This window comes from Anopheles arabiensis, chromosome 2 (genome assembly GCF_016920715.1).
Source record: "Anopheles arabiensis isolate DONGOLA chromosome 2, AaraD3, whole genome shotgun sequence".
Lineage (NCBI taxonomy): Eukaryota > Metazoa > Arthropoda > Insecta > Diptera > Culicidae > Anopheles > Anopheles arabiensis.
In genome coordinates this window covers 58,361,675-58,387,249 of record NC_053517.1, presented here as the reverse complement: position 1 = coordinate 58,387,249, position 25,575 = coordinate 58,361,675, and the positions used below count along the sequence as shown (strand labels likewise).

The following is a 25,575-nucleotide window of genomic DNA, read 5'->3' as shown; positions in this document are numbered from 1 at the left end:
TTGCTCATCCGCATAAAAAGTTTACCACCATGTTTTCCAAATCTACACGCATCATGACACTGTGTTTGTGGTTGTGCTAATCACAAAACGCTTTCCGTACAGCATGGCACATAAACGGGCACGAATTTGTGCAGAATTTGGTGTGCCACAGTCATTGCTTCTAACAATTTACCTTTAACTAACTAACGGATCATGAGAATACTGATCGTTCGCAGCCAATGCCACAAACGGGAAAAACAAGGAGAAAGAAAACTCCCTCACGTGCGAGAAAGGGCAGCAACGAACAAACCGTAGAGCCAGTGGGATTGTAAGAATGCGACGGGAGATCATCGTCTGTAAGCGAGAGTGAAACAGAAGTCAGAACCATAAACTTCCCATCCATAATTTGTGACCATAATTTGGGTGTGTGTCTTCGCTCCATACAAATCGTCAAAAAAACATTTTCGCTTGGTCGGAAATCGCGGCAAAAACCGCCTTTTGCGGATAGGGTTACACTTGGGAGTACGATCAATGTAGCCCAGCCTTTAAGGAATTTAAAGAACTGTCTGAATCTCTATTATAAAATTCTATCTTTATTATAAAATTCTAGTAAAGGCTGATCAGCGTTACTTTCCATTGGTACAGTTTCGGACAGAAAGATAGGACCCTTTTTTTTCAACGCACCGTGCACTTGTTTTGCCACGTTACTTGTGTTTGTGTATGTGTGTGTGTGTATGTGTGTGTGTGTATGTGTGTGTGTGAGTGTGTGTGTGTGTGTGTGTGTGTGTGTGTGTGTGTGTGTGTGTGTGTGTGTGTGTGTGTGTGTGTGTGTGTGTGTGTGTGTGTGTGTGTGTGTGTGTGTGTGTGTGTATGTGTGTGTGTGTGTGTGTGTGTGTGTGTGTGTGTGTGTGTGTGTGTGTGTGTGTGTGTGTGTGTGTGTGTGTGTGTGTGTGTGTGTGTGTGTGTGTGTGTGTGTGTGTGTGTGTGTGTGTGTGTGTGTGTGTGTGTGTGTGTGTGTGTGTGTGTGTGTGTGTGTGTGTGTGTGTGTGTGTGTGTGTGTGTGTGTGTAGTAGGTCTAGTAGTAGTAGTAGTAGTAGTAGTAGTAGTAGTAGTAGTAGTAGTAGTAGTAGTAGAAAGAGAGTGTGCTTTTTAATGTGTATTTGCAAGTGCGCGGGTTTGTGTCTGAAAAACATAGCTTGCCGTGATGTCATATTGCGTTGAAAGTATTCTGATAATGTGTGTTATCATGTGAAACAGCGTGCGTTCACACTTGGATAAAAGCTAAAGTTTGCATCGATAGCAGCGCTTGTTCCTCGGACGAGAACGCAGGTGTGCTGTTTCATGAATGTGAATGCGACACCGGTGCGAAATGGAAACGCGCACAATACCAATGAACTCGGCATTCCCTCACAGGTGTTTCGCCAGTGCACGCCATTGAAAGGCCTGCGTGCATCTCTGCGTTGAACGTTGTGTGCGCATGGGAAACTTTGTGTGTGCATTGAGCAAGCGCGCAGGTGTTCTTTTCAACGGGTGTTTTGTTTCATGAGCGCGGCAGTAACCTGTTCTGGTTTTGAATGGGTAGATGCTCGCTCGATTACTCATTGATTGTTTTTATCCATACGCTTTTTTTTGCTGCTCGACAACGATGTGATTCATCGCGTATAAAAGCAGAATGCAGGCAGAGCACGGCATCAGTCGTGTCCAAGTTTTTAACCAGTGTGTTCTAGACGGTCTTAGCAAGCAATTTTTATTACAATGGGTCGAGGTAAACATTGTACCGATTATCAGCGCCATATGATAAAGCGAATGGCGGCTGCTGGCATTAAGCGCAGAACGATCGAGTTCGTGATGGAACGATCGCGCACGTTTGTGGCAAACGCGCTTCGGACAACCGAAACGCGCAAGTCACCCGGGCGTCCTCGGAAGACCACGGCGGAGGAAGACCGTAAGATCGTAAACATATCGAAGAAACATCCGTTTAGCTCGGCACCAGAGATCCGAGGCAGACTGAAATTGGCGGTGACGCCGAGAACAGTTCAGCGAAGATTGGTCAGTGCCGGGCTACTCGCGCGAGTGCCACGCAAAGTGCCCAATTTAACACCTGCGCATAAAAACGCACGGGTGGTATTTGCAATTGAGCACATGTTCTTCGATGAGGAGGATTGGCGCAGGGTTTTGTGGTCAGACGAGTCGAAATTCAATCGACAGGGGTCGGACGGACGCAGGTTGGTTCGGCGCCCTGTTAATTGTGCTCTTGATCCGAAGTACTGCTTCAAAACTTTCAAGCATGGCGGTGGTAGTCTCATGGTGTGGGGATGCTTCTCCTACTATGGGATGGGTCCGTTGGTTCGAATCCACGGTAATTTAAATCGTTTTGGCTATCGAGACATTCTTGATACTCATTTGCTATCGCATGCTAGGAGAAACCTTCCTCGGTCTTGGATGTTTATGCAAGATAACGATTCTAAGCATACTTCTGGGACTGTCCAAACTTGGCTTGCTGACAACAATATCAAAACAATGAAGTGGCCTGCCCTTAGCCCGGATCTCAATCCCATTAAGAACCTCTGGGCAATATTCAAGAAGAGGCTGGGTAAAAACATACCGGAAGATCTGGATCACCTCTTCGATCACATGCAAAAGGTGTGGAGAAAAATTCCACCAAAAACGATCCAGAAACTGGTGATGTCGAAGCGTCAACGCATGATTAATGTCATTGTTGGCGACGGCAATAAGATCAAGAACTGAGCTTATTGCATTTTTGAATAGGGATCACTGCTCGCAAGGGCGGTGGTCCTGCTAATTACAACAAAAAAGTAACCCAAAACACAAACAAACCACTAACAAATCTATCCGAAACGACATACTTGTGAAACAAACACACACACCAATACACATGCAAACACACACACACACACACACACACACACACACACACACACACACACACACACACACACACACACACACACACACACACACACACACACACACACACACACACACACACACACACACACACACACACACAAACACACACACACACACACACACACACACACACACACACACACAAATCACACATAAACCTGGCCCAACGGGTGCATGGTGCGTTGAAAACACCAGGGTTCTATCTTTCTGTCCGATACTGTAGCTTGGATGTTTTATGCTTAGTTTACATCCATACAATAGCAACCACATCCCCTACAAACAACGAGCGGGATATTTTATCATGGTGTGTGTAAAAACCTAGAGTTAAGCGAAGAATCGGTGTGAAATACACGGAGGCGAGAGCGCGTTTTGGTTTCGACACAGTTTTGGCACTAACACAGTTACACATGTGGAAATGTGTGCGTTCATTTTCGGCCAGCTCGCTCAGTTTGATCTGCTCGCAGCGCTGTGCTGATGTCGGTGTCTCGCTTGCACTGCTGTACCGAAAGTTCCTCTGTGTGCTCTCCCCAAGGACGCAAAAACCGACGGCGGCCTATGTAATCTGAACTCCCTAAAAAGCTCTCCACAAAGCTCTCGTTTGCAGGCTTGTCGAGAGCTTCGCCACAGGCGCCCGAACCATCCGTCACTCACACATCTAAACGTTCTGGTTTCTTCAGCCGCTCACGCATACCAATGTGTTTGCTCCACCCCCTTTTTCGGATTGCTTATAGAAATGATGAGGCTGTCCACATTTGCTTTATGCACACATTCGCATGGTGTTTATTGAATAATATCCCTCTCCCTTCCCACATGTGTTTTGGGATACTCCCGCTGTGTAGACGGCAGAACGCTTACCCCCTTCCAAATTTACCGTTCTTCTTCCTCTCGTTCTTCCTTCCTCCTACTGCGCTCGTGGTACCATCCGTGCTGCGCGTGTTGAACCGGCTTCTGTTAAGTAATGACGTCCTCACCGGGGGCTGAATGAAGCAATAACGAATGTATGTAGTATGTATTACTATGGAGAGTTTAGCGCATAGGATTAGATAAAAACTTACCTTAATATTTTAAAACTGGAAAACGTTTTCTTTCCGTCGCTCACTTTGAAGATTGTTGACGAGGCTAGCAGGTAGTCGTTGATAAATAGCGCACACACCTGTGACTTTTTAGACACCAAGGGTTAGTTGAATGTACCTGCACAAGCACACAGCAAGAAACTTACCTCAACAATTTGCTAGGATAAATCATTCCATAACTGAGGAAGGAACCCGGCACAAAACGTAAATGAGCAAAGTACGTCGCACAAGAAATCGCACCTTACTTAAGTACATCCTTCCACAGGGAAAGTTCTGGACAGACTGAGGATTCCTAACACCCGGATGAGCGCGATAGCAGAAAAAAAATCATGGTAGATCGAGAGAGATGGGTAGACTCGGTCCAGCGATATCCGCTGGTAAATGCATGTGTGTGTGACGAACGAAAGACTTCAAACCCCGCTTCCCCCGTATTTATGGATGAAATACGTCACACGCACACACCTCTACATGGGCGGCGGTTTGCCGTCCAAAATCTAGAGAGAGAAGATAGGGCCTCTCGATTTGGCACACAGCAAAATCTCTCAACAACTTCGGCTCTGCTACTTGGGTCGTTCTTGCTACCACACGAAATCGTCAGTACAGCTCAAGGATCGGAAGCGAGCGGCCGCACGTGCGTCAGCCTAAGTCCTGGATGTTATGATTTTGTAAAGTGTTCAAGTGTTCAAGTGTTGTGCAAATTCAAATGAAGCTGCGCGAATGATTAGTAATGCATGTTATGTACATCGCGCAGCTTCATTTCGTACCTTTTTTACAGTAATCAACGTGTGCAACAGGATCTACGCAGATATTCGACAACTTCAACGTTTGCATCGATGGAGCGATCAATTTTATTTTAGTCAAATGTTGTGTATCAACTTACGTAAATGTGTGAAATCGTGTAAAGTTAAAATGTAAATGTTCCAATAAAGTGATGAAAGTGTTTGTGTTTTTGTTTAGCTTTAGATAACAAAAAAATACGCAGCGAGTGTGAGCGATTGCTGGACGAAAGAAACGCACACAGCGCAACACGAAAGAAACAAACACAAGCACACGAAAGGATGCTCGCGCATGGGCGCGAGCATTGAGAGAGCGCACCGTGTATTTTGTATTGGAGCGGGAGAGAACCGTGGTAACCGTTCCCGCCCCCTTTTTTAAGCCTAGGAAATCTTCCATCGGCTTAACTCTAGGTTTTTACGCACACCATGATAAAAATTACCCGCTCTTTGTCCGTAGGGTCGACTATAGAAAACGCAACGCCGAATTAGTGTTTAGTGTTTTGAAAGGTATGGAGAAGAATGATACAAATTACAGGCACAATTTAATAATTGAACGTTTTCCGTGATCTTTCGAGATATTGCCTTACATGTGCTTAATTTTTGATCGAAGCATAGCTAAAGAATGTGTTCTACGACGTGTATGTTAAGTTTTCCAAAAAGTGGTTCAAAGAACTATCCAGCAAGCCTCAACGTCAGAAGATAGGTGGCATACTCTGGGTGGCCACCACTGTAAATGCGGATGTATGAAAACGTGGCGAAAACATTCATAGGTCCCGAAATATAAAAGGAAGCAGTATCAGGGACCGTAACTAAGATCTGTTTCATGATCCTGTTCAGTGTAAGTTCTGGTATCAATTTCAAGACCGGTACGCTTTTTGGAGCCATTTTGCCGGTATATATACAATTTCAGTACCGGTAGGCTAAATGTAGCAATAGTGGTACAATTTGTAGGAGTACAGATGTGCTTTAATAGATTTAAATTATCAGGGAGGTAAAATTACGAATATTTTAGTACATAACAATTGGAATATGTTTTATCTTTGCAATCACAACCATTTTTACCATCAATCACAACAAATTTACGAAAAAGGCATATTTCTGTGACGACTTCGTAGTACCTATAATAATAGTATGGTTCCTATAGTCGTCGTATTGTGTTACTATAATGGTGGTAAAGAAAGATTCCTCAAAAACTGTGTATAATATATATGAAACTTAGTTTTGATGCTGTTTTCGTATAAATAGCAAGAATCACATCCATAATATTGATTTCTTACATAATTTGACCGTAAAAAATGTATTTATTTTTATGAGATAAAAATATTGACTAAAAACAGTATTAAGTGTTAAAAACAGTGCTTCATTCGAAGCGAAATTTTCACTCAGTTAGATATGCGAATTTTGGCCTTTTTTGGTAAATTACTTACAGGAGCAACTTATTTCTGTTGCTTATTTAAAAAAAAAGATACAAAATGTTAACAATATCCCAAAAAATATCTAAAATGAACTATTTTTACTAATTTCATAACTATGGTCACTATAAAAACATCCCTATTTTGTGTACCTATAATGGCACTATGGCAAAAAACTCATAAAAATGCGAAAATATGGTCAAATGGTAATGGATTTTAGAAAATCATTAACATTTCATCTAGGAATTGATAAAACAATAAAAATTGCGTTGTTATGTTGTCATTTAAAGCGTTGACAAAAATATGAGTTTCGTTATGATATCCTAAGGATTCAGGAAAATATTAACACATTTCATACAATATGGGGTTTTTCTGTGATTATAATGGAATGGCCCAATTTTCGGGATTCGTCCCAGGGTTTGGGATTTGTCCCAGAAGGGATATGATTTATAAATCATTTTCTTTTAATCACTTGGAATTAAAACCACATTTAATTTGCGTTGTCTGTTAAGAAATCCGTTGCATATATTCTTAGGTTATTATATACCCCAGAAATTATCTTGCATAAACCTGCAATCGGGCCAAATTGACTAGTCTATATCAAAATCTGATTCCGAGCTAACGGTAGTTGATCGCCAGTTAGCGCGTTGATTGCAATGCACGTTCTCTTACTCACTTATTTTCGGCATTTACTATCACGAGTGATATTGTTAACGCCAATGACTGCTCAACCTATCTAGCAATATTGATTAGATGTGTGTGTAGAGGAGTCTCGATAAATTGTCTCACACCACGTGTTTATAATAACATAATAACATAACAATATAAAAACACTGTAGCGAAATCCACCTATCTGGTAGTATCGATTAAACTTTAGCAAAAATTGTAGAAAAAAAAGTTTTACTCATATGTGGGAATGACAACAGGTCGTGCCGGGGATTGCGAATCCTTCAGATGCTGGTGCAAAATGCGGGAACCACCTAAGGAAGGACTATTAGTCCTATTCTTTTCCACTGGTTTAAAACACTTTCTGAACTGTCTACAGCGCCAATTATAATTTATTAATTTAACTTAATCTACATCTCATCTAACTTATTGTAACCTGTCTCCAACCTAACAAAAAATATTGGGCAGAAAAATTATCTTTGTCGCACGAGCGTCGGAGAAGAAAGAGAACGAGCCGAGTCGTTTCAAAAAGCACGAAACTGTTGATGGTTTCGACCATGTTGTCAGTATGCTTTTTCTTCTTCTATTAGCTCAATAACGAAGAGTTGAAGACAGTACCATACAGACCGGCTTCCAGTATGCTAGCTATAATTATTTGTTTTATTATTTTAGATGATTATAACTAAATATTGTTTTTTTATGGCAAACATATAATTTGTAATATCATTAATCAAAACCCTGTATATATACATATATAAACCAATCCATTACGTGTTACATTCACAGATCTACGAAATAAAGGAAAATGTTTTGTGCAATGTCAAAGTATGGAATAGTCGTATTAGTATTGTTTCATGCATTTCAATACGCTGTTAGCTGCCTAAATGACATATCTTACAAATGCACAAATGAAGAACAATGTGTTAGAGTGTACGGTAATACCAAAAGTGCCAGCGAGTCACATGTTTTCTCTACTTTAAGCAACTGTCGTTTACTGTGCGGAAAATATGGTCCTTTGTGGCCCAGACCTACAGGCCATGTGATTCTTGGAAAAGAAACAACTGTAGTCAATCTCTTAAATCTGCGGTAAGTTTTGATTTGGTTTTTTTTTGTTAAATTTTGTTGAATATTTTTTCATGTATCCTGCAGATTTGAACAAGATTTTATCAACCAAACAACTGAAGGCACAACAATATTAAGAGAAATAAAAATGTATTTTTTGCGCAATTTGCGAAAAGCATTTCAAACCCAAATTTTACATGAAAGTACACCTGGGATGCCAATAATTATAAAAATTCAGATTACTTCAAATGAAACTAATCTATCTTGGTATGTGGATGAAAGTTATAAATTAAAAATATCTATAGAAAACTTAACAACAGTAGTTACAACAATAGAAGCAAAAACAATATTCGGTACACGTCATGGTTTCGAAACGCTATTGCAATTGTTTACGACAGTCAATTCTTCTGTAAATATACTGTCGCAGGCAAACATTATTGACCAACCCATCTACACCCATCGTGGGCTCCTAATCGACACTGCGAGAAATTATATACCAATAAAATGTTTAAAAAGACAAATAGATGCAATGGCCGCTAGCAAATTAAATGTTTTTCATTGGCATATTACCGATACACAAAGTTTTCCAATGCAGTTCGATACAGTTCCTGAAATGATTTTTTACGGCGCCTACTCAAAAGAAGAAGTTTATTGCCAAAATGACATTAAAAGCATAATTAAGTATGCGAAATATCGTGGAATACGAGTCATTCTTGAGCTTGATGCTCCTGCCCACGCGGGTAAGATTTTTTTTATATGGCAGTTGATAACTCATCAACATAATCCTATAATACTCCTTCCTCCATCCTTTCAGGTAATGGCTGGCAATGGGGTCCTGAGAAGGACCTCGGCAATTTGGCCGTCTGTGTAAATCAGAAACCCTGGCGTAATTTTTGTATAGAACCACCATGTGGCCAACTAAATCCTATAAATCCCAACTTATATACTGTACTGCAACAAATCTATAAAGATATAGCCGAAATGAATAAGGAAGAAAGTGTTATTCATATGGGAGGAGATGAAGTATTCTTCGGTTGCTGGAATGCGACGGCAGAAATCATAAATTACTTGATGGATCATAACTTAGGTCGAACTGAGCAAGATTTTCTTACAATGTGGAGTAAGTTTCAAGTAAGTAGCTTTATTGATTTTAGTGAATAAAATCATTAGCGGAATTTGGGAAAAGTGTACCTCATTAAGCATTTACATCTATTTTCTCACTTAAAAATGAATTTCGCTTGAAAAAAGGGAAAAATGAAATTGAAATTCCGTTACAATAAGATTGTAATATAAAAGCCATGAATAATAATAATAATAATAATAATAATAATAATAATAATAATAATAATAATTATAATAATAGTTATAATAATAATAATAATAATAATAATTATTATTATTATTATTATTATTAATAGCCTTTTCGCAAGGGACCCAACGACCTGTCGTAAACGCACGTTTTGAAATATATAAGTAATCGGTTCGGGTTTCAACCGATCGCGTTCGGTTCGGCAAGAAAAGGATAAAAAGGGCGACAGGACACGCAGAAGGCCTCTAAATCAAAAGCGGGAATCGAAGACTAATTTTTTGGCAAACGTAGAAAAATAAATCGTTTCGGCAAAGAATTTACACCGCGTTAGTTTTCATTTCGCAACAATTATTATTATTATTATTATGATGATTATTATTATTGTAATTATAATAATAATAATAATAATAATAATAATACCAATAATAATATTAATATTGTAACGACCAAGCGTGTTACGGTTGGCGGAAGGTTAATTGGCCGTTTTAATAAGATTTAGCACAATTCGGAAAAGCACACAAATAATTATACGCAGAAGTCAGTGGCTTACGTCTGTTCAGTTCAATGTCGCGCCAAGAAGAAAGCTTTATTCTATGACAGTTCATCTAGCACACCGGGTGCTCCAGCGGTCAAGGTATAATGCGTATATACCGCTGCGTTTGGGGTTCGGGTTGAGTGCACAGTGGGCGATATTAGTCCGGACGTTACAATAATAATAATAATAATAATAATAATAATAATAATAATAATAATAATAATAATAATAATAATAATAATAATAATAATAATAATAATAATAATAATAATAATAATAATAACAACAACAATAATAATATTATTAATAATAATAATAAAAATGATAATAATAATAATAATAATAATAATATAAAAATAAGAATAACAAAAATAATAATAATAATAATAATAATAATAATAATATAATAATAATAAAATAATAATAATAATAATAATAATAATAATAATAATAATAACAATAATACTAATAATAATAATAATTATTGTTGTTATTATTATTATTATTATTTGTATTATTATTATTATTATTATTATTATTATTATTATTATTATTATTATTATTATTATTATATTATTATTAGTAGTCTTATTATTATCACTATAAAATAATAACATAAGACTGCTTAGGAAAACGCAAAGATGGTGATGGAGAACACACAAAAAATCAACAAAATAATCAGCTGGTATTGTAATTTTAAAAATCACTTTAATTATAATTATGCTTTTTATCTTTTCAGAAAAAAGTTTTAAATCTTTGGGACAATGCTAGAAGAGCAAATGGCTCAGCCTGTTCTGCATCTACAAACGAGCATTCAAGTCCAGTTATTTTGTGGTCCAGTCGCTTAACAGATCCGTTGGTAATTGAAAATTTTTTGTCAAAAAACCGATATGTTATACAGACATGGCTTCCGTCAAGCAGTACTATACCTAAAGAATTACAAAAGTTAGGCTACAAGCTTATTGTTTCGACCAAGGATGCTTGGTATCTTGATCATGGGTTTTGGGGAGTAACAACCTATTACACCTGGAAGAAAGTATATGATAACCAGTTACCAAAAGGAAATGGTATTTTAGGAGGAGAAGTTTGTGTATGGACTGAGTATATTGATGAATATTCAATTGACGGACGCACTTGGCCAAGAGCGGCAGCAGCTGCAGAGCGACTATGGTCAAATCCGGAAACAAAAGCTATAGATGCCGAATCACGTTTTTTTTGCCACCGCGAACGGCTTATCATCCGTGGAATACAACCGGAAGCTCTAGCTCCGCGATGGTGTGAACAAAATGAAAAACAATGTCATTAAAGTTGAAATAAAAGGAAACATACCCGCTTGGCAAAGAGTAACCCATTTTGATGCCTCTCGCTACCCCTGGCCCTAGTTTTGAAGGAATCATGCGACACACTCGCACTCCACTACCCCATCCCATGGAAAAACGCTCCCACCATCTAGGTGTTGACCAAAATTTCGCTGTGTGCATGAGACACACACTCGCACTCCTCCAGCCCTTCACAGCTGAACGCTCCCACCGTTGCGAAGATGGGAGAATTTTTGCTCTGAGCGTGAGACCCTGAAGCGCAAGAGATGACACTATGTGTAAAGACGATCATAATTCGATATGGTCAAGATGCGTCGATTATCGTTTCATTTATCTGGTAATGATGTTTTCACTTCATCAAAATTTTAAACATTAACAACTAGGCTGATAACAATAGTTGAAATGTAAATCAGAATAAAATCAATTCATTTGAAGTAAAATAAATTCCATTATACTTTATTTTGACCATATGATCAACACTTGTACATAGTGCCATTTACTTTGTGTTCTTGGTAAAAACCCAATACCGCGCTGTAAATAAACCAGTGACAGTTCGAACATGCGACCTGGGAACTGTGGGTCGCTCCACACTCTTTGTGTCAGTTTCAATTGGTGTTGTTTTCATTTATGGCGGTTTGTTTACATTTCGTTGCGGTTATCATCAGTTCCCGTGGTTCGATATTCGGTCGAGCTTTCTTTTCGTCAACCTCATCGTGACGATCGTGGTGCTCGGTGGACTGTTGGCAACGATCGAAAAGCATCTGCCCACTGCCATCCGGCAGACGTTTGCTGCCCTCTGGTCGGTGGCCGGATTTGCCGTCATGATGTAGCCAGCGCGGGACTACGTAATCGCCTTCCTCGATACGTTGGCAACCAACAAGCGTATGGTGCGCACCACGCCTACCGAGACGATGGCATGACGGCATGCCATGACGCTGATCACGCTGCAGTGTTTGCGCCGGTTCCACAAGACCTGGTTCGTGCAGGTGTTCTCGAGCAAGCTGAAAATCACCCACCAGTTGTACGTGGAACACTTTCACAACTATCCGAAGCAAGCTCGTCAGGAAAACACTCGTCCCGTTCGTTTTGTGAGATCGACGGTGCGGGTGCGGATAATATCGTTCCGGTTGTTGGGCTTTTTTTAGGATCGAAAAAATGGTATGGTTGGTGTCCGGCTTTTTTTAGGTTGCTGGTTCCCGGCTGATGGGATTCAGCTGGTTTTCCTGGATCTTCTGTGAATGCCTTGTTCCACGGACCGGTCGTCGATGCACTCGAGGCGCACCGCATTGACGAGCGGCAGTAGCAGGATGCAATCGGCGCGGCCGAGCTGGCAGCGAAGCCGGTTCTCGGTGAGCCATTCACGCCGAATGAGGGCGGTCAAGAGCCGGCTGCATACGTTCGATATATTCGCTACGCGCACGATCAAACTGTGTAACGATGCCGAGTGTGTCCGGCCATCGCGACTAGAAGCATAGCGGAAGTTAAGTTGCGTCGTCTATTGTGGTGCGATGCACTGTATGTTCCGGGTGTGCGATTGAGCTTCATGTTTGTTTCTTTTTTGTTCACAGACACCTTTTCATCAACAACTGGCATGACTATCGGCGCACGGTCGGTGGCTCTAGCGAAGGGGAGGGTGCGTTCCAATCGGCTGGCAGGACACAGATCGGATCGGTTAGGACAACGATCGGCATAGTACGGCTCGCGACCCGCATGTGGCTATTTGTTGACTAGGTGGAGGCTCTTTATCGTTCACACATTTTCAATAATTTTCATACATGTTCTCTTTTGGTTAATCTAGTTGCCTCTTCAAGTGCAAATCTACGAACATGTTTAGAAGATTTGGCTCTTTCGGTCGCAACGTTTGCCGGAGTCGCTGGGGATATTGGATTGTAAGGAATGAATATACTGTCCGCAGGAACCAGATGATGACATCACCAAGGAGCTAATGCGCTAAAGCTTATCAGGAGGAGGCGAGAATGGTTTGATGTTTTTGGCACAGCTCCCACGTATCATCCATACCACACCAAATCATTATGGCGCAGCCGTGAATATGTACAACGTCATCCTGCTCGGGTAGGATGGTGACGGTCTCCCGCTCGGTATATCTTGACGGCAGTATAACGCAAGGCAAGTATACATATAGTTTCTGTACGTTTAATAAGTGTAAAGAATGCTAATATCTTTGTTTCTTTTTCAAATTTTCAGAATCAAATGAACAATATACAAGGTGCACTAAACATACACTGGACTCTGTTTGGAACGGGTCTAGTAAAAGTATTTGTTAGTGGTGCGTGCATATTATTATGTGTACCTATTTTATTTTTCCTATGTTGTTACCGATCGAACCGACCGAACCCAGTAGAATAAAAAATATGATTACATTACATATTCCAAATGTGGCTACTACACCCTATTGCCAAACGAAAGAAAAACAAATAGGCTATCAATTGGTGAGTAATGCGATATATTTATACAATTTCAGTTAAAAAATGAGTAGTATATTTGATGCAATAATTATATTTGTGTTTGTATAATGAATAATTTTAACATGTAAATAACGTTATAGTGCAATAAACACTTGCGATAGTGTCACGATTGTGTGCATGATTGTGTACACAGTTCCAAATCAGCTTCATTATCTGTTCCATTAGATAATTTGTTAACTGATTCAAATTTCAATTACAGTTTCCTTATGCTTGTTGCGTGGTTTTAACTATAACGGAACCATGGCCCTTAATAATACTCCTAGATGTTGTTAATATATAGTTACGTGCACCATAGTGACACGCAAGGCTCACCTCACCGCTTGAATTAACCATTGATCCGCTGAACAAGCGGAGAACATCGGACGATCGCGACCAAGAAGAAATACTGTTCTATGGATTACGCACCTGCGGCAAGTGCTAGGATCGATTGTCTATAACCAATTGTCTTGTCCGCATTTTGTTCGACCCGAGAACCGCAGCCAACACAACGAGCGTAACAAACAACGGCCTCACATACGCTCTAACACAACGTTTGGTTTTATGATTAGCAAATCTGATGTTAATTATTTCTCAAAGTGCGTGCTTCCTCACGAGTACACGTATTTTTTTTTTTCTACCCAAATGGTGTTGCTCAACAAACACATAATTATATGTTTCAATAGTCCATGCGTATATTAGCACAATAAAATCTTATATCTAATTAAACCAAACTAATACTAATACTAATCCTATGCTAACGTAAAACAAAAAAAATAAGGCACTGGTCACATTACAAGGCAAAAAGGGAGGTACATGATGCATAAAATAAACTCAGCCATTCTATTCCGTTTGGTGAGTGTTTTGCTCAGCAATCTCATTCACCAGATGTTTCATGATGTGTGCATGCGGACGTGCGTGAGTTACTGAGTCACGTGCCTGTCACGGGTTAGCATAATACAACATTAATGTTTCGTCTATATGCTTGGCTATCGTAGGATGTTGTGCAGTGACTGTTTCTTACAGTTAGATGAAGGAAAACGAATACCTTAGAAAATGAAAAAGAATGTAAAACAAACAAAATAACGTTTAAAAAAAACATAAGAGATACAGTAAAAAGTAAATGAGCATGTGGTTACTTACCGATAGTGTGTTGTGGCATGTGTACTGAAAAACGATTCTATATCATTTCGCGTGTAATTCCAACATGTAGCACGAACTCATGCGGTAGGGAACATGCAAAAAAAAAAAGAAACATTTAAGTTTACAAATTTTGTTACCGTCTTGTACTGGTGATGTGAAATAACTTACCGCAGGGGAAACCCCACGATAAGAGACGTTTCCTTTCTTATCGTGAACACTGTCGGATGGTTGGCGTTGTAGATTCCTTTTCCCGCTGCCACTTAAATCCGGATCGACGCGTAGGTCGGCGAGCTCGTGCGGCAAGAGGCATGCAAATAGGAAGAAAAATAAAAAAAAAATATTAATAAACTGCCTACATTGTCTCTTGCAAACCGATCGCTATGATGTATCAATACTTACCGCAGGGGAAACCCCCTCGACTAGTGAGGTGTGGTACCGATTGCGGAAATCGGTCCCGCTTGCCACTTAAAACCGGATCGACGCGTATGTCGGCGAGCTCGTACGGCAGGAGGCATGCAAATAGAAAGTGTTAGGAAAGGAAGGAAATTGTGTTATCATCTCGTGCAAGCCGATCGCTATGATCTAGAATTACTTACCGCAGGGGAAAACCCCCGATAAAAAAAATCGATGTTTTCAACTGCGCTGCCTTAAAATCTTAGAAAGGGATTTGTTTTAAAATTTAATTTCTTTTTTTTTTACAAGGAGGGGAAATGTAGAATGCACCTTAGCAAGGTGCCATCAAAACCTCCTCCTTGGGTCCGTTTCGCAGCTAAGCTTCTCTGGACCAAATGAGAATCTGCTTTGAGTGTACCTGCTTAAAAAAAAGAAAACTAATTATTAAAAATGTTCGATTTGGTTCCCCAAGGCATCTATCAAGGCGACAAACACATCATCATTGCATTTCCGGAAGATATGCTCAGCAAAATATTTGTCCATGTTGCTTTTAATATTAGTGCCTAGTTTTCTCAAAAATGCCTTCAACCATCTCCAAACATTCTCAATCCGTTGTGTGTTGATATTGTTATCATCTGGATTGAGGAAATTTCTGGAGTGGTTGACACATTCGTGGGGATATCCAAGCTCCTCCAGCCCATTATAACCTTTCCAGAGATCGGTCATAATTTTCGTTCCGGGTTCAACATGCCGAACCACCAGATCGCTCAAAACGGCAAGCGAGCGTTTCGGGACACGCTCCAGGAAAATGGCCTTATTTTCCCGGCATATCCCACCCACAAGCCACTGAGGACCGGAACTACCGACCCGGCCGACGTTGTACTTTCGACGAGTGATGACAGTTTCGTCGATTTCCACCGTCATGCCAGGGCCCCCAATCTTCTCTCGTGTACGATCGAATGTTTCCCAAAGAAAACTTCGGATCGTATCGTACCACGAGAGAACCGTGTTGTGGGAGAGGCCAGTCTCCAACGCACAACGAGTTGAGTTGGCCCCATTGGCCCACTCGTAACAACAACGCACAAGGCTCCTAAGCGAAGCCTTGTGGTTGGCAAATATGGACCTGGCCCGGATGCTGCTGGTCCCGCCGCATTTGTAGTCGGGACATACATACCTGTAGCCGTCGATGCTTTTGTAGGGAGTTAGCTTCATTTCCTTTGGACATCTCGGGCACAATTGAACCGGCTGCAGAAGAGCCCGCTTTTGCATCCACTCGATCGCTTGTTCACGGTCCTGAAAAATATCAGAAAGCATATCAGTATTGTAAGCCATTTTCAATTGCCTCTTTGCGCTTTGCAAAATATGCACAAGTGGCGCCAAATATTGTGTATGTGTGCGGTATATCGATGGGGATACAAACCAGGGTTAAGATATGGGTGAACAACGGTAGCACTGCTTAAATTTGCAAATGTAGGAGCTGGTTTAAAATATAATATTTATTGCGGATACACATTGAAAGGGATTCATAATTAATGCAGAACATAAATGTATTTACTCAAATATACTTTCGTTATATTTTTATTTATGAGTTTTCAAATATTTTCATTTCATGAACACTGTCCGTCCCACAGTTACCTTTGCAATTACCGTTATTTTTAAAAATTCACATACGCACGCAGGCAATCAATGATATCGTAGTTAGTGATGGGTAAAGTTGACAAAAATTCGGAGTCGACTCCGATCCGACTCCGATAAATTCGGAATAGACTCCGGAAGGTAGGTCCGCGCTGCAATATCCGGAGTCGTTCGAAGTCGTCCGGAGTCGTCCGGAGTTGCCCGGAGTCGCCCGGAGTCGGAGTCGTTCGGAGTCGTTTGGAGTCGACCGGAGTCGTCCGGAGTCGTCCGGAGTCGTCCGGAGTTGCCCGGAGTCGCCCGGAGTCGGAGTCGTTCGAAGTCGTTCGGAGTCATCCGGAGTCATCCGGAGTCGTTGGGAGTCGTTCGGAGTCATTCGGAATCGTCCGGAGTCGTCCGGAGTTGCCCGGAGTCGCCCGGAGTCGGAGTCGTTCGAAGTCGTTCGGAGTCGTTCGAAGTCGTTCGGAGTCATTCGGAGTCGTTCGGAGTCATTCGGAGTCGTCCGGAGTCGTTCGGAGTCGTTCGGGTCGGAGTCGTTCGGAGTCGTCGACTCCGGACGACGACTCCGAACGACTCCGACTCCGGGCGACTCCGGGCAACTCCGGACGACTCCGGACGACTTCGAACGACTCCGACTCCGGGCGACTCCGGGCAACTCCGGACGACTCCGGACGACTCCGGACGACTCCGGTCGACTCCAAACGACTCCGAACGACTCCGACTCCGGGCGACTCCGGGCAACTCCGGACGACTCCGGACGACTTCGAACGACTCCGGATATTGCAGCGCGGACCTACCTTCCGGAGTCTATTCCGAATTTATCGGAGTCGGATCGGAGTCGACTCCGAATTTTTGTCAACTTTACCCATCACTAACTACGATATCATTGATTGCCTGCGTGCGTATGTGAATTTTTAAAAATAACGGTAATTGCAAAGGTAACTGTGGGACGGACAGTGTTCATGAAATGAAAATATTTGAAAACTCATAAATAAAAATATAACGAAAGTATATTTGAGTAAATACATTTATGTTCTGCATTAATTATGAATCCCTTTCAATGTGTATCCGCAATAAATATTATATTTTAAACCAGCTCCTACATTTGCAAATTTAAGCAGTGCTACCGTTGTTCACCCATATCTTAACCCTGGTTTGTATCCCCATCGATATACCGCACACATACACAATATTTGGCGCCACTTGTGCATATTTTGCAAAGCGCAAAGAGGCAATTGAAAATGGCTTACAATACTGATATGCTTTCTGATATTTTTCAGGACCGTGAACAAGCGATCGAGTGGATGCAAAAGCGGGCTCTTCTGCAGCCGGTTCAATTGTGCCCGAGATGTCCAAAGGAAATGAAGCTAACTCCCTACAAAAGCATCGACGGCTACAGGTATGTATGTCCCGACTACAAATGCGGCGGGACCAGCAGCATCGGGCCAGGTCCATATTTGCCAACCACAAGGCTTCGCTTAGGAGCCTTGTGCGTGTTGTTGAGGCCAATGGGCCAACTCAACTCGTTGTGCGTTGGAGACTGGCCTCTCCCACAACACGGTTCTCTCGTGGTACGATACGATCCGAAGTTTTCTTTGGGAAACATTCGATCGTACACGAGAGAAGGCCCTGGCATGACGGTGGAAATCGACGAAACTGTCATCACTCGTCGAAAGTACAACGTCGGCCGGGTCGGTAGTTCCGGTCCTCAGTGGCTTGTGGGTGGGATATGCCGGGAAAATAAGGCCATTTTCCTGGAGCGTGTCCCGAAACGCTCGCTTGCCGTTTTGAGCGATCTGGTGGTTCGGCATGTTGAACCCGGAACGAAAATTATGACCGATCTCTGGAAAGGTTATAATGGGCTGGAGGAGCTTGGATATCCCCACGAATGTGTCAACCACTCCAGAAATTTCCTCAATCCAGATGATAACAATATCAACACACAACGGATTGAGAATGTTTGGAGATGGTTGAAGGCATTTTTGAGAAAACTAGGCACTAATATTAAAAGCAACATGGACAAATATTTTGCTGAGCATATCTTCCGGAAATGCAATGATGATGTGTTTGTCGCCTTGATAGATGCCTTGGGGAACCAAATCGAACATTTTTAATAATTAGTTTTCTTTTTTAAGCAGGTACACTCAAAGCAGATTCTCATTTGGTCCAGAGAAGCTTAGCTGCGAAACGGACCCAAGGAGGAGGTTTTGATGGCACCTTGCTAAGGTGCATTCTACATTTCCTCCTTGTAAAAAAAAAAAGAAATTAAATTTTAAAACAAATCCCTTTCTAAGATTTTAAGGCAGCGCAGTTGAAAACATCGATTTTTTTTATCGGGGGTTTTCCCCTGCGGTAAGTAATTCTAGATCATAGCGATCGGCTTGCACGACCCGAGCCGCAGAGCTGAGCGACTTCTGAAGGAAATGAGGGAAAGAGATAGCACATGAGCCTGCTTCGAATGTCATTTTGGCAGACAACAGGCCGAGACGTATGAAGCGCCTGGATGCGGGGTGGAAGAATGGTTGCCAAATTCGTATGTGACGTGAGAAAAAGTAAACAAAATAGAAAAGCGCCAAAACAAACCGATTTTTATAATCACTCTTAACGCATCAGCACGCATTACTGCCAAAAACGCATTGAAAACCCTTCTTTATTTGACCAATAAAGAAATACAACCCAATTTTCCTTGCGTTGCAAGCACAATTCGTGATTTTGCGGCACAATTTTGTTTTATTTGTTTATTTTTAGGTTATTATCATCATGGATAAGGCCCAACAAGTACATACCATTCGGAAAAAATATACAACCGGCAAAGCAATATGGACGCGTTTGGAACAGGAATGGGAAGCAGAAAACAATTTAGCAACAGCTTCTATATCGACTTCAAGCCAGGAAGTTCATGGTGAGTACATTTGGTGCTATAGTTTTTAATATAGTGCAGTGAAAGTAGTGAATTGTGCAAGCTATCATACGATAGTTAATTGCACAAATGTGTAGTGTGTGGGACGGTGCAATCCACCAACCAATAGAGAAAACTACTTTATTAGAACGATGCTCAATGCTTTCCAAGGGGAATTTAGGGGTCACGGGGAAGATCGTCAGCCTGCACAACTTAACAGCATGCCCGTTGTGATTTTAAGCCTCATTTGACCCCCCATCCCACGGAATGACAATCCGTTTGCTTGGTAGTGAATAAGTCTCGAGAACCTGAAAAGCCCGGTATGTCCGCGTAGGACGTTTCGCCAAATAGAATAAGGAGACCTCGGAGAAAGTATGTTAATTTATTTTAGTGTTAGCTGCTGCCGTCATCAAAGAGGCACCCTATGCGTGATGATATCCTCTTGAATTAATTTAGCCTCTCAGACCCTTCCCCCACCGCTGACATAAAAGAGGCACAAACAAGTAACCAAAATGAGCATCCTCCCTGCTTTTCTCTTACTTAGTTGTTACATGACTGAAATTTAAAATTCGCCAGATAATTAGAAGGTCTGATTAGAGCCATTCAAGTAGAATTTCTTAATATAAGGGTGAATTTTCGGATATTTTTTTTAAATCTTGACTTAATTAATATATCAAATTTTATTATATTTATTTTATTGCGTTTACTTTACACAGGTCAACCGGATATATCAAACGTATGCTTTGATGAAGATCCATCAATTGAATGGTTGGAAGATGATGAGGACGTCCGTATCTACCGCCTTTGCATATCTCAACCTGATGTGTTGAATGACTCCCATGATGAGGAACAATTTGTTGAATGGTTGGAAGAAGAAGAGGACGGTCACAGCTGCCACCAAATGTCGGACGAAAGTGACATTGAAGATCAGGATGAGTATAGTGAATTTGATAGAGCCCACAAGAATCAAGTATTTGTTGAAACGATGCGATTGTGGGCTCTGAAACATCAAATCACGCATGCCGCTATTAATGATTTCTTAGAAGCAATACTAAAAACAACTGATTTTTATGTTTCTAAAGATTCCAGGAGATTTCTGAAGACTCCTGTAGGCGTGGGAAAAGAAATTGAAAATTTGGCTGGTGGACAAATGTGGTACAAAGGAATAGATAAATCTCTGAAAGAACAGTTTCGGTAGTAACATCAATTCAACTGTTACCTTATTTTACTAGCCATTAATGTTTTTGTTTATTTCAGCACTACTCCGCCACCTGTAGATTCATTTGAATTGAATATTTCTATGGATGGTATTCCTCTACATAATAGCGGAACTACCCAGTTCTGGCCCATTTTGATGCAGCTGCATGGTATTCCTGACGTTCCAATAATGACTGTTGGAATATTTTGTGGAACTTCTAAACCGGATAATGCAGAGGATTATCTGCGCCGTCTGGTAACAGAAATAAATGATGTCCAGGACATCGGAGTAGTTATAAATGGAAAACGTATTTCCATCTCACTAAGAGCGATACTTGCAGACGCCCCTGCTATAGCGTTCATCAAATGTAAGTATTCACGATTGTACGATTTCATGAAAAGGAAAGATATCTAACACATTAACATTGTATTCCATCGATTTTAGGTGTTAAAATCCACAATGGCATACAAGGATGCCATAAATGCAAAATTTTGGGTAGAAGCTACATGGGAAGGATGATCTTCGAGGGAACAGTAGAAGCACGAACGAACGAAGAATTTAGAAATTGAGATTACTCCATAGGACATCAGATACGCCCATCGCCGTTGTTAGATATTAAACACTTAAACATAGTATTAAGACTACCTACTTCGGACGATTTACATTTAGTATATTATGGAGTGTTGAGGAAATTAGTGATAGGTTTTACGACAGGATGTTTTGTAAACGAGAAATGGAATTTAGATGAGCAGGATGAAATTTCAGGGCTTCTAGTTCAAATTAAATTACCAGCAGAATTTCAGAGAGCAGTAAGGTCCCTTAAATGTTTAAAATTTTGGAAGGCGTCCGAATACCGAACCTTCCTACATCACATCAGCGTTCCTCTTCTAAAAGGCAGAATAAGTGACAGGGCATATCACCATTTTAAACTGTTGGTTGTAGGTATTACAATGTTTTCCTCTAAAATTTATCAAGACTATTGGAAGTACGCAGGGTCATTATTAGATCAATTTGTTTCAGAATTAAGTTCAATTTATGACCGTAAGTTTATGACTTACAATGTTCATACTCTATTGCATGTACAAGAAGATGTAGAAAATATAGGACCCCTTCCAACAACTTCAACGTTCCCAGCCGAAAACAAATATCAGCAAATTAAAAGATTTGTCAGGACAGGGAATAATTGCTTGAGCCAAGTCGTAGGTAGGATAGGCGAACTTAGTAGAATTGAAACAAGTACACAGAAAACAAAATTAACTTATCCATATATAAAATTAAGACAGGAAGAGGCAATTTTACACGTGAGGTCAGATTTTGTTTTAAGACAGGGAAATAGAAACGCATGGTTTTTAACAAGAAATAATGAAATAGTTCGTTACATCAGGGCAACCGAATTATCAGGAACGTTCGTTATTGAGGGGCACCAGATTTTAAAGAAAAGGGCAGCTTTCACGTATCCATGTAGTTCAGAAGTAATATTTAATTACATAGCTAGCGTAGATGATTTATCATCTGAAATAGTTAGGATAAATGTTAGGGATGTTAAATGTAAGTTTGTAGCGATATCGTTAGATGGAGGAGTATCTTTTCATTTTAGTCCTTTAACGCACACGTCTCAAGAGTAGCTAGCTAGTTAGATAGTGCAATAGAAATAGGCAAAGAGGAGCTTTTTTCAATATTAAAAATTTTGTTTGTATTATTTTTCTTTTTCAGCTGGCTAGCAAATGCTAAGATACTTCATGCGTATCTTTAACTCCTATCCCAACCTCCTCGTGGTGCTAGCTGGATTATAATTGAAGAATGCAGATGTATTGCTTCACAATTATTAACTAATAGGGATGGAGGAACTTTTTATATGTTACTAAATTTGGTTCATAAATAAATGTATTACTTGATTTCATTGATTAATAATTGTTTACATTTTTTGTATTTCTGTGAATCTTTACAAATTTACTTATAATATTCTAAGCTTCTAAAGTGAAACGATTTCCCGCAACGTTTTTGTTTCATTTCTTCCCTTCCCATGATCTATTTTACTCACTAAAATCTTCTTCACGTAGTCGTCATTCAATTGAAGAAATTTGTTTCCTCCAGCAAATTTGATTAAAACGAATACATTTTCAAACGCAGCAAATGCGACTTTTTGATTGGGACGACCAATCCCTGACCAACTACATTTTGAAAGAAATTCCCTAGTAAACAATAGATCTATTATTTTGTCAAGTCTTTCTTTAACATATTTTATATGGTCAATTGCATACAAAAGCGAGCATAACATCTCAGCCATATACGTATGAACCTCTAAGTTAGCATTAAAGGCTTCTAACTCTTCTTTTGTTTCAATGGCAGTGATGACTGTATTGCGTGAGGTTGTCCCAGCTCTCGGATTCATTGCATTAAACATAATTTTGACCTCAGCCGCAGTCTGCTTCGATAGTTTTATAAGAATGTCCACTTTTTTATCAAGTGAATTATTATACGCGCCGGATGATGAAGATGAACCAGGTACAGATGTCAGACTGGGTGAGGATGACGGTCCGGAAGAGGATCGCTGTCCCGGCATGGCTGACGAACTGGGCAGAGATCCTTTGAAAAGAAATGTACCGAGAACATCAGTGATGGGTGGCGGTGACGATGGGATGGTCAACAATGACGGTCCGGAAGAGGATTTCTGTCCCGGTATGGCTGACGAACCGGGCATAGTTCCATCGAAAAGAAACTTACCGGAAACATCACAGATGGGTGGCGGTGACGATGAGATGGTCAACAATGACGGTCCGGAGGAGGATCGCTGTCCCGGCATGGATCCACCTGACGAACTGGGCATAGATCCACCGAAAAGAACTGTACCGGAAACATCAGTGATGGGTGGCGGTGACGATGGGATGGTCAACATATCTGACGAAACGAATATAGGTGGTGGTGACGATGAGACAGCCAAGAATGTCGAATCAAGAATAACAGCGGGGACGACCGATAGAACAGACGGTGGAGCAGATAAATCCGATGGATTGGAGGTGCTAATTTCCATCATTTCGGTTTCCAGAATCGGCTGTGATGCGAATGTTGCATATCGATGATCATGATAAATGTTTTGCATTTTCCTAAAAAGATAATTGTTACGTTGGCGTTTGATTAATATTAGATTCTAACATGATTGAAAGCATCTCATCAACTTACCTGAGCGTATAAGCTTCTGGACAGTCACAAAGCCGGTACGGAGTGGAGTTTTCGTAAGTATGCCTCTTGATAAAAAAATACCTTAACAAAATTTCCTCTATTCACAGAATTCAAATGCGGTAGAACAGAACAATGCAGAATTAACAGTCGGCACATATAGACAGGTCATGCTTGATGGGGTGAATATGACGTCACGGTGGGGCCTATGTGTGCCTACTTGTGTGAAAGAGATAAAGCACATATGCAACGTACAAAAGCAAAAGTGCAAAAAGATGGGGGGTAGGTAGGACTATGTTTTTTTGCACTAGAGCATTTTTTTATACCAACTGTCGTTTTTTGGAACTAGCGGCAGCCATGATGGAAATTGAGTGCCCAAGATGGCTTCAACTTGAGTACCACTGAGTTCCCCCGCGAAATAGCATTTCGGGGGATGTCACCGTAGAGCTGTCAAAAATCACCCATCATTGCGGCTCGGGTCTGCCGGATGGCAGTCGGCAGATGCTTTTCGATCGTTGCCAGCAGTGTTGTTAACTGTTGACATTTTTCATGACAGTCACCGTAAACAGCCGGTCAAAATAATTTTTGGCTGATGACATTCAATGCTTCCACGACACGACTGTCATTAAACGAAATTCATTCGTGTTGCTACCGTCAGGGCTGATGCAATGACATGAAATGTAAACAATGTAGTCTGAATGTCATTTGACATTTTTGAACAACACAAATCGATACGATCGGAGGATTATGAAGTGTATCGACGCTGAATATGGGGATTCTAGTGAAATAGCAAAAACTAGTGAAATGAAAGCCTTTGCACCGCACGCTCTGTTGTAGTTTGACATGAATACGGCCGTTTGCAATACGACACAGTTCACGATTCATACAAGTTGGCGAATGTCAAATGAATGTATCTTGAAAATGTCTTCATGTCAAATGACATTTTTTGACGGGAATGTCAAATGACAGAGAGAGATGGGAATGGGAAGCTTCAAATCGAATGAATGTTTACAATTTTATGTCGATGAACGTCACCGTTCGCAACACTGGTTGCCAGCAGTCCACCGAGCACCACGATCGTCACGATAAGGTTGACGAAAAGAAAACTCGACCGAATATCGAACCACGGGAACCTGATGATAACCGCAACGAACTGTAAACAAACCGCCATAAATGAAAACAACACCAATTTAAACTGACAAAAAGAGTGTGGAGCGGCCCACAGTGCCCAGGTCGCATGTTCGAACTGTCACTGGTTTATTTACAGCGCGGAATTGGGTTTTTACCGACGTTCCTGAAGGGGTCTGTTACAAAAAAAAAAAAATAAAAGAATAAAAAAAAAGTTACTTGAGGAACACGTTGTAAGTGATTAATGAGCATTAAATACAAGTAGTATTTACTATCATAGTAAAACAAGACATAAATTAGGAACAATGAACAAAATAAAACAAAAAAAAATAATACTTCATAAATAAAATAATAAATTATTTCTTAAAATGTTTATAAGAAATAAAATAAATAAAACGATATGAAATAAACAAAATATAATAAAATGAATTAAATAATAAATTTATAAATAAATAAATCAATCAATAAGTTAACTTATTAT

At 40.5% G+C, this 25,575-nt stretch overlaps 4 protein-coding genes and 1 long non-coding RNA gene across 8 annotated transcripts in view; 3 read left to right on the top strand and 2 right to left on the bottom strand.

Moving 5' to 3' along the window:
• The window catches only part of LOC120897845 (chitooligosaccharidolytic beta-N-acetylglucosaminidase), a 42,155-nt gene extending 31,065 nt beyond the window's left edge, over positions 1–11,090 (top strand). For both annotated transcript variants that reach the window (XM_040302981.1, XM_040302982.1), the window contains 4 exons: positions 7,624–7,923; positions 7,987–8,639; positions 8,714–9,030; positions 10,483–11,090. In XM_040302981.1, the coding sequence (XP_040158915.1) occupies positions 7,643–7,923; positions 7,987–8,639; positions 8,714–9,030; positions 10,483–11,049 (1,818 nt within the window). In that variant the 5' untranslated portion in view covers positions 7,624–7,642 and the 3' untranslated portion in view covers positions 11,050–11,090. The remainder of the gene's footprint in view (positions 1–7,623; positions 7,924–7,986; positions 8,640–8,713; positions 9,031–10,482) is intronic.
• On the bottom strand, positions 3,687–4,252 carry LOC120897855. The gene is made up of 3 exons (XR_005738586.1): positions 4,130–4,252; positions 3,966–4,063; positions 3,687–3,887 (listed from the first exon to the last, which is right to left on the bottom strand). It is a non-coding gene; the product is annotated as an uncharacterized LOC120897855 (long non-coding RNA).
• Positions 11,091–11,198: 108 nt separating the features above from the next.
• On the top strand, positions 11,199–12,854 carry LOC120897850. Its single transcript, XM_040302987.1, has 2 exons — positions 11,199–12,168; positions 12,248–12,854. The coding sequence occupies exons 1-2, from the start codon at positions 11,992–11,994 to the stop codon at positions 12,350–12,352; spliced, it is 282 nt and encodes a 93-aa protein (XP_040158921.1). The 5' UTR covers positions 11,199–11,991; the 3' UTR covers positions 12,353–12,854.
• Positions 12,855–19,421: 6,567 nt separating this feature from the next.
• Positions 19,422–21,240, top strand: LOC120908634. The gene is made up of 3 exons (XM_040319848.1): positions 19,422–19,594; positions 20,308–20,527; positions 21,234–21,240. The coding sequence occupies exons 1-3, from the start codon at positions 19,453–19,455 to the stop codon at positions 21,238–21,240; spliced, it is 369 nt and encodes a 122-aa protein (XP_040175782.1). The 5' UTR covers positions 19,422–19,452.
• A 1,514-nt stretch (positions 21,241–22,754) lies between these two features.
• Positions 22,755–24,438, bottom strand: LOC120897846 (proline-rich receptor-like protein kinase PERK13). Of its 3 annotated transcripts, none has more exons than XM_040302983.1 (3): positions 23,970–24,438; positions 23,514–23,893; positions 22,755–23,375 (listed from the first exon to the last, which is right to left on the bottom strand). In XM_040302983.1, exons 2-3 carry the CDS (start codon positions 23,887–23,889, stop codon positions 22,762–22,764), a joined length of 990 nt encoding a protein of 329 aa, XP_040158917.1. In that variant the 5' UTR covers positions 23,890–23,893; positions 23,970–24,438; the 3' UTR covers positions 22,755–22,761. The 3 variants fall into 3 exon arrangements, with proteins under 3 accessions (XP_040158917.1, XP_040158919.1, XP_040158918.1); XM_040302985.1 differs by having other exon boundaries at positions 22,755–23,362; XM_040302984.1 differs by lacking the exon at positions 23,970–24,438 and having other exon boundaries at positions 23,514–23,963.
• Positions 24,439–25,575: the final 1,137 nt, after the last annotated feature.